The sequence below is a fragment of the Podarcis vaucheri genome (assembly GCF_965113315.1).
Source record: "Podarcis vaucheri genome assembly, chromosome: 2".
Taxonomy (NCBI): Eukaryota; Metazoa; Chordata; class Lepidosauria; order Squamata; family Lacertidae; genus Podarcis; species Podarcis vaucheri.
The window spans coordinates 1,161,783-1,170,417 of record NC_138760.1 but is presented as its reverse complement, the minus strand read 5'-3'; the positions used below and the strand labels follow the sequence as shown (position 1 = coordinate 1,170,417).

Genomic DNA, 8,635 nt, shown 5'->3' with positions numbered 1-8,635 from the left:
AAAGGTATAAAATATTATTGGAATGGGAGACAAAGGATGAGCAGGTAAAATCCTAATGATACATTGAGTGGTCTTTCTTTTAAAGCAGGATTTTTATCCAAAGATTCAAAGGTCCTGATCTGAGACTAGCTGACTGCCCTGAGATTTAACTTGCTACCCAGAGAATGAACCCCAAACCTCAGTACTAGAGCCAATTCCTGAGCCCTAACAATCCTAAAGAGGCAGCAGACATCTCTGCACATCCAGTGAGGGAATGAGGGTCATTTCACCCCCTGGCTCTGTGCCCACCTCATTCCACCTGAGTCACTGTGCTTTCTGAAAGAGCAATACACCTCAAGTCATTCAAACTTCCATCATTAGCAGGCAGGCAATACAGGTTTTTTTTGGGGGGGGATTTATAGTGGTTTCAATGTTCAGTTAATCAAAGCTTTGTGATTTTGATAAACTGGGGCAGGGCCTTAAAAGACAAAGAGAACAAGCCATTTTATAAGGAAAGGATGAGTAAGACGTTCTTGGGTGTTTGCACTTTTGGAGTCAGCACTTTCCAAATAAATTTTCATGCTGCAGTTATGGGGAAGTGAACATGTGATTCCAATGCAGGCATCGTAAGGGAAGAGTGGAGAAGATGCATGGTTGGGGGCACAGGTTGAAACTTTGGGGAGGGGGCTGCAGGGCTCAACACTCCCTCCCCTGCCCAGGCAACAGCCATTGTTACAACAGCAGCTGTACTACACGAGTGCCCCATCTCTTTGAGATACTCGCACGTGCATGCACACACTCATGTGTCTAAGTCACCATAGAAAACATTAACAAAGTGTGGGGCTTAAACAATTATTTTATTTATGGCTACAGCTTTTGGTGGGATGATGATGATGAGTGGTCAGAGGGAGAAGAGGAAGCAGACTGGGAGGAGGAGGGGTCAGAAACTGATGTTCCTTCTTAAGGAAATTTATTCCCTGAAATGAGGACTGCGCGTGTCTGAATTTCCCCTGATCTTCCTAAGAAATAGGGGGAGGAGAGGGAAGGAAATAGATCTTTATATTTCCTGATAAAGTTCCTCAATTTGCCACTCATATTATAACCCAGCAAGAGGAGAAATTTGAAAACAAGAGCAAGATGGTTCTACTTGGTGTTTATGAGCAAGAGGAAGATGGAGACCGTGTATACCTGGCAGAGACGGAAGAAGCCAAGGCACCCAGAACAGCAGGTAAATATTTGGGGTGTGCCCTGGCCTCAAGATTTAGATCCAGATTTGGCAATTCAGAAGCACTCTCTCTCATCTGGAAGCACTTTGTGGTAACAGAGTCCAGATCTGAATTCACCTTTAGGTGGACTCAAAGATGGATCTAAGTGGTCCACTTGCTTTGGACAGAAGCTTACCAAACTGGCAGGCCTAGTCCCCCTGCTAAAGTACAGGCATATATATCCAGGGACTCAGAAATGTGCATAACTTAAATTTCTGGGCAGAAGTTGATAAAATTTGCGGACATTGTCCTCCTTTCCGAGGGAGAGATGCCTGCCAAATAGCTGCAGTGGTTCTCCCGTAAGGGAAGACTGTATCATTAGGGGGGGGGGTCACTTAATCCCATAGTGTTTTATGGGCAAATGGTTAGAAAACAGATGATATTACTGAGCAAATGGTTGGAAAATAGTAGATATCACAGAGGAATCAGAATTCCTCGGGTGAAAAACCTGCCAAATTTCAGATAAATATGTCCATTGGCTTTTATGATGGGAGTCTACAGCTGATTTGGGATAGGGGAGAAGTAAAGGGGTTTTCTTTCCTTCCAATGGCTTTAGAGTGGGCATCACTTCAATAAGCAGCCACAGTGAAACTGCACACTGAGCAACAAAGTGTTTACCTGGCTTCAGGTACCTGGTACAGCTGGTGCCAGGTAGAGGAGATGCTCGGGCAGGAGACTGGCAGTGGCAGGTATTTTAAGATACAGCTGGAAGGAAAATTTACATGCTCATGACTTTTGTCAAACTTTCTTTGGCCAACCCGGTCTCTAACAACAGTTTACTACTTTGCACTTCACTTGACCTGGAGATAGGAGGTCTAATTCATTTATATTCTCACTTTCCTGGGAGTAAGCTCTATTGAACACAATGGGACTTATTCCAAGAAAACATATGGTGGATTGCACTGCTATGTTCTGGGACCTGTACCAGCAGACCCAGCTCCTGGGTCCCTGCTGCTCTGTTTAGTCAGGTTTAGTCACAGGTAGGGATGAGGAACTCAATTTTGTTCATGTTTAAAGGCAAATTTGCCTAATTCATTTCCACCTCATTCAGATTCTCACATTTAAGTACTGCATGAAAACTGTTTAAAATAACCAACTTGGACTTGTAGAATAGCCTCCAACTGACTACTGGGTCAGGACCCAAGGCGGCTAGAAAAGCCAGCTGGGACTGGAGACAACATATATGAGAATCAAAGCACAGCCATCCTACAAAATTTAAACGCCCCTGAATTTTGTGGTGCAGTTCTCCAACCAGTATTTACAAAAATGCATCTATCTGAGGAGAGTGTGCATAAAAATGAATATATTTGTGAAAACAACATACAAGATGCATTATTGAGGGAAATTGTTGTAAAATACATACATTAGTGAAAACTGCATTTAAAAATATATTTAATAGGATAAATTCACAATATTATGCTCATGAATCTTCATGAGGGGTTTTTACATATAAATGTGAAATGCTTCAGAAATGTGGGGGTGTGACTTTAAGTTTGGAACGAGAAAGTGGGCGACTGAAATTGAGCTGTTCTTCCATTGCTGGTTGGGATGTCAATGCACCCAAAGCAACGCTGCTGCTTCCCAGGTGCCAAAGCTTTAAAGTTGTTTCCACACTCTGTTTCATAATTTCCTTTAGAAATGTCTGATTCATTTACATTTTTTAAATGATAGCTAAGAGTCTGGGGCCCTTGCTGGCTGGGGGCCTGGAACACATGTACCTCCCTCCTGCCAACAGCCCTCAAACACATCAATCCAGAACTGCTCTGCTTAATTCACCGTCCACCATAAACTGGGGGGGGGGGGGAGAACCAACCTTTAAAGCAACAAAAACCAACATGGTCCATCCCTTACACTTCTCATAATTTTAGACACCCAGAGTGACCCCACTGGATGTTACTTGATAGCCAACTTCATACAATTTTGCTTGAAATTCATTGCTATCTTTCTTCTTGAAGACAGATTCTTCCTCCGGTGGAAATGGAGCTCCTCTTTCCTGGTTTATGGGCTCCTGGCGCTCGCTTACCTGCTGATCATCGTCTTGCTGGGGCTTCTGCTCTCCAATGGTAATTAAGGGACTCCAAAGTCTGAAACGCTTCAGTAGCATTATGACAAAATGTGGGAGCAATCCCACCCCCCAATTCAGACTCTCACATTTAAGCCCAGTTTGAAAACAGTTTAAAATAACCAGATTGGACTTGTAGCCACCGACTGACTACTGAGTCAGAGCCCAAGGCTGGTCTGTGGACAACCTGTTCATTTCTCCCTGACCTTGATTCAGGCTGTTGGGCTACCCGCCCAGCCCAGCCCTGTTTCCTTCAGGGTCTGCCTTCTTGCTTTTGGCCTTCTTGGAGCAGTGCTGTGGGGAGGCCTGCTGTAGGGATGAGGACTTCATTGAGACGGCAACGCCATAACTAGCCACAGATGTGGTTGAAGGCCCCTCTTGCTGCCTAGAAGCAAGGCCTCTGATGGCAGACAAGGATGCAGAATTCAACTGAAGAAGAAACGTGCATATCTGCAGATGTGCTTTGTGAAGGGCAGCCTTTGAAGGGCCACACGTTCTGTATCCCTGATCAAGAATCTAAATAAGTGCTGGAAATCCCACAGAGAATATTTTAAGTGCTGCATGATGTTCATGTCCTTATATATGGACAGTTCTGGGGACTAGCAGGAAGTCTCCTGGTGACATCATGGGCTGGGAAGCTTTTCAGTACGGCGTACGGCTGCAAAGTTGCAGAACTATATTTCGCAGTATAGTCGGGCGAAGGAGAGTTAGGTTTTCACTTGATGAAGTGACTGCACTGTTATATCAGGCCCACCACTGTTTTTTAAAAAAGGTTTTACTCAAAATGGCTCTTCTAGTTGATCATACATGATGACTTTCGTATTTTTCCTGATGAGCTGGGGAAAGGAGGGAAGGAAACTTGGTAAACTTGGAACATGGAAAGTGGCCAGTGTGTCTAAATCTGAGCATGTACAGAGTGTTTTCCCCTCAAATTACCTTGCCATTTGAGTTCCCAGTGGGATTCTCAGCAGGATTCATGTTCTAACAAATGTGGCTTCCAGCTTGCCAGAGTCTGGCTTATTCTGGGTTAGTTCAAATGGAATGAGAGAAGAGGTCTCTCCACCATATCTCTTTTTGCCTCATATGAACTGATAACATTGTATGTGTTTGTATTTCTTCTTAAAATTTCAGGGTCAAAGTTTTCCTCAGAAGCGAAAAAGTTACATAAACAGCTAGAAATGAGCAAGGAGCGTAAGTGTCTTGCCAAAACCACCTGGGGCTTGCGGCTGCAATAGCCTGGGGGAGGTGGCTCTCGCCTGGCATTATGCCAGAGAGCCTGTTTCCACTGCAGGAGGGGCATAATTTATCACCCACAATCATTCCTCCAATGCCTGGCTTTAGAAGGCAGGTCTTCACCATCAAAGCGGCATCTTCCAGGGAAGCCTGAACTCTAAGCACCTCCTGGGCCCGGAACTCTGTGAGTCCCTTGAGCTGGAGGAGCTTAGAAACAGGTGTAACTCATGAGCTTGTGCCATTGATGTGCTGCAAACCCTCAGGATTACAGGGATGAAAGGGGCTTGGCTGCTGCTGCTGCTGCTGCTGCCTCGATGAGCATTGCTGCCCCCTAGAGGAGCAAATTCCACCTTAACTATCTCCTCTGTGGAGAAGTATTTTCTTTTGTCTCTCCTGAATGTTCCAGCCTTCAGCTTCACGAGATGCCCCCATCCAGTGCTGTGCTGAGAGAGGGAGAAAAGGCTTTCTTTATCCACTAAAAAACCCCACATTGTAACTGTTCTTCACAGTTTAGAAAGCATGCCTATATTAAAACAGAAAGATGGCACGTCTCTCCTCCTGGTGGGGAAGGCTGTGGAAGGATGGCCGGAGCGTGCCCGCTCCACCTGCAGTCCATTGGGTGAAGCCACGGTCAGGGCTTTCATTCTGTGCCTTTTCTCTCTTGCCAGTGTTCCCATGTGGTTCCAGAAGCAGGGAATGGGAATACTTTGACGGTCGGTGTTACTACTTCTCCCTCCGGAAGGCTACTTGGCACACGGCTAAGTCACTTTGTGCAGAGCGCAATTCAAGCCTGGTGGTTATTCATGATGAGGCCAAGCAGGTAAAGGTGCTGGAGTATTGGCTGGGGTGGGTGGTGGGGATTTGTTGCCTTTTCAGTGAATTTTTGGAAAGCTATAATGCATTTTGTTATGCTATTTTTACTAATAGGTGCATTTATGTGCGAATATTACCCTAATAGATGCTTTTTTTGTACTTGGTCGGAGAACTGCATTGCAAAATTCAGAGAAATTAAAATGTTGAATGATGGCTTTGCTCAGGTTCACATATTGTTTTGGAAGGTGCAAATTAGGTAAGATCACCTTTAAATGCAAGCTGAAGAGGCAGAGAAAACAGTACAAAACACTTCCTGCATGTGATGCTTCAGCTGCTGGTGATTGTCAGCGATTTCAGTTTCACCCTGAGTGAAAGACCAGCCAGACAGTGATGGTGGCCACTTATGAATCACCTACAAAAATGAAACAAAGTATCAAAAAAGAGGAGAGTTACATAAAATTTACATATGAATATGTTTAGCTATATAGATAAACACAAATATAGATATAATGGCTTCAGTTTAAATAGGAATGCAATACCCTCTCTCCTGTGTGTGCCTGCTCAGTCCTCTATCACAGTGCTGCTAAATGTGAGTGGGCAGCTTGAAGATCTCTGCTCTCCCTTCTGCATCTTTAACCTGGACTTCAGCTAGCCAGCTCTTAAAATAGAGAACTCTTTCAAACAGAGGACTGATATCTGTAAAGTAGAAGATGTGGACACTCTGTAGATATTTAGTGGCAAGTGTGGCTCTGGAAATCCAGGTTTGCTGATCAAGATGCTTCCTGACTAGAGAAGGCAAGCCCAGAGCGGGGACTCATGCAGAAACACAGGGAGCATCTTCCTCAGAGGCAGGGAGCTTTTCTGTTTTTCTTCATTGGGATTGATTTGACGAGATGTGGCCCCACCCCCAGTGAAAGCAGATTGGTTGGAAGTACATCTTAGTACTGAATCATGCACTCAGCAATCCTATACCCTCATCATTGGGGGTAAGCCCCACTCTGAACTCAGTAGGACTGACTTCTGAGTAGACATGTCTAGGACTGCAGTGGAATGCTGAGGTACAGATGGGTGCTGAGGTACAGAGGGATCCTTATTTTTTGCCTGGATTTACTGATCCCAGCTCACAGGAACCATTCTTGATTTTACATAACCTGCTGCTGTACTGAGCCTACAATTTGTGAATGAAATTACTCTTCTAATTTGTGTTGATGATTGTGAATATGGAACCAGAGCAGCCTCTCCAGCTTGATACCATCTTCTCCTTTTTGGTCTTGCAGAATTTCCTAGAGTCTCGAACCAAGAATGAGCGTTTTTGGATTGGACTCACTGATATCAATGAAGAAGGGCAATGGAGGTGGATTGATGGCATCACTTACTTAAACAACTACAAGTAAGACAGAAGACCATGAACTGTGTCCTGTGACCCAGCAAGCACTTGGCAAGGCTCCTGCTTTGGCCATCCTGGGAAGACAACAGAGACGGGAGCTTTGCTGAGCCCCTGGTCTACAATATTTTCTTTATCCCAGGGGTAGCTAAACAGTCCTTGGCCTGGTGACCCCCCTTGACCGCTTGACCCCCCTTCTGCTGCACCCCACTCTCTCTCACACCACCCACAAATTGCCCTGAGAGTTGGCAGACCTTTCTGAGAGGCTCACCCTTCCTGATTTATACCACCATTATAGCAGACTCCTCCAAGCAACCTCAGTCCAGATTTTTACTCTGGATCAGGATCTCCCCAGCCCCATGTGTAGGAACCCAAATTCATAGAACTGGACAGACTCAGGGAATTGTAAATGGGGAATCATAGAATTGTAGAGTTGGAAGGGACCCCAAGGGCCATCTAGTCCAACCCCAGCTGATGGGAGCTGGCGGCCAATCACATCTGGAATGCACCACGTTGCACCACGTTGGTTAGCCTGCTCCAGCTTGACAGAATAGGAGCAGCTGCCACCATGGGTGGGAAGAGAAACAACAATGGCTGAGGTGGGAGCAGGGAACCAGCAGCCTGTAGACAGTTTCAGGTGTGGGGCACATAAGGGGCAAACCTTGGCTGAAGGGGGCTTTGAAAGCACTAACCACTGGCCATGCCTGCAAAGTCCCTTGTGCAACACTTCCTAAGCATGCAGATCATGAGGTGTTTGGGAGGCTCTGGACAAAGTGCTTAGCAAGCCCAGGGTTCAGTGTTTCCCAAGCACAGGACCTGCAAAGCCCTTTGCATAGCACTTTCGGAAGCACCGCAAAAAGGGGCTTTGCAAGTTCCTTTGGAAAGGGGGGGGAAGCTCCATTTCTAAAAGGAGCATTTTTGTTATTTCCAAAGGAAGAGGTTTGTATTCCAGGTGCTGCTCGCAGTGGTCTCAATACAAGCTGCTTTCTCTGCTGCTTTGGAGCACTGTTTCCTCCGCAGATGCGCCTTCTAACCAACCACCAGCTGCTTGTCAGTTAAAGGGAGCCTCTTTGATTGGTTGTGCCTGGGTGGGATGCCTTGAATTGCATGGAAGAAGGGAGCGAGATAAGCAACACAAATCAGCTAGTGACTGTGTCCAAAGCCGTCCAAGTGAAGAATGGAAAATAGAGAAGGAATAGCTTGGCAGTTCTAGTGTTGGGGGCAGAGGGGGAGCAGAGGATGGTGTGGCCAGAGAAGAACTCTTGCCAGGTTCTTCAGGGTATCTTAACTGCCTTCCTCTTTTAGGAAATGGAGGCAAGGCGAGCCCAACGACCATGAAACCAAGGAAGACTGTGCCCAGGTCCATGAGGCTGGGGAATGGAATGATGTGCCCTGTAACTTTCAAAGCTTCTATGCATGTGAGAAACCTTTGCCTTCCTGAGGAAGAACCATGAAAAAAGGCACCAACTAGCAGGAACAGGGCTGCAAGAGCAGGCCATTTCTCCACTTCAAACTATCTGCTTTAGAGTGACAAAGACTCTGCACAACTTGAATGTAGCTAGAATTTTTATATAAAGATCTTTTTGTTTCTAAGCAATTTAATAAGAACCATATTATACTCTAAGTAAAGTTTTGTAATCAGAATCATGTCTGGAGGCTGGAGTCAATGTCAATTCCTCTTTACAGGTTGTTTCTGTATGCCATGAGACGTAGTCCCAGTTGCCACACCTGGGGAGGGAAGGAGAGAAAGAATAAGGCCAGTAGTGGTTTAAATGGCTATGGCTGTATATGCACCATACATTTAAAGGCAGTTCTGGGAGCTGTAGTTTTTAAGAGTGCTAGGAATTATAGCTTTGTGAGGGGAAGACTGCAGCTCCCAGGATTCTTGGGGTATGCTTT

The 8,635-nt window shown here is 45.5% G+C and overlaps 1 protein-coding gene across 1 annotated transcript; it reads left to right on the top strand.

Annotated features, from left to right (window-relative positions):
* Window positions 1-1,011: 1,011 nt before the first annotated feature.
* LOC309524388 (hepatic lectin-like) lies at window positions 1,012-8,380 on the top strand. The gene is made up of 6 exons (XM_082209026.1): window positions 1,012-1,207; window positions 3,200-3,307; window positions 4,438-4,497; window positions 5,208-5,359; window positions 6,630-6,742; window positions 8,042-8,380. The coding sequence occupies exons 1-6, from the start codon at window positions 1,117-1,119 to the stop codon at window positions 8,175-8,177; spliced, it is 660 nt and encodes a 219-aa protein (XP_082065152.1). The 5' UTR covers window positions 1,012-1,116; the 3' UTR covers window positions 8,178-8,380.
* The last annotated feature ends 255 nt before the right edge of the window (window positions 8,381-8,635 follow it).

What these genes read in the sequence shown, in the direction of transcription:
- LOC309524388 (XM_082209026.1), top strand. Translation starts at nt 1,117, where the DNA reads ATGGTTCTACTTGGTGTTTATGAGCAAGAGGAAGATGGAGACCGTGTA. An exon ending in GGGGCTTCTGCTCTCCAATG is followed by an intron (nt 3,308 to 4,437) that starts GTAATTAAGGGA and finishes TTAAAATTTCAG; the next exon opens with GGTCAAAGTTTTCCTCAGAA. An exon ending in GCTAGAAATGAGCAAGGAGC is followed by an intron (nt 4,498 to 5,207) that starts GTAAGTGTCTTG and finishes CTCTCTTGCCAG; the next exon opens with TGTTCCCATGTGGTTCCAGA.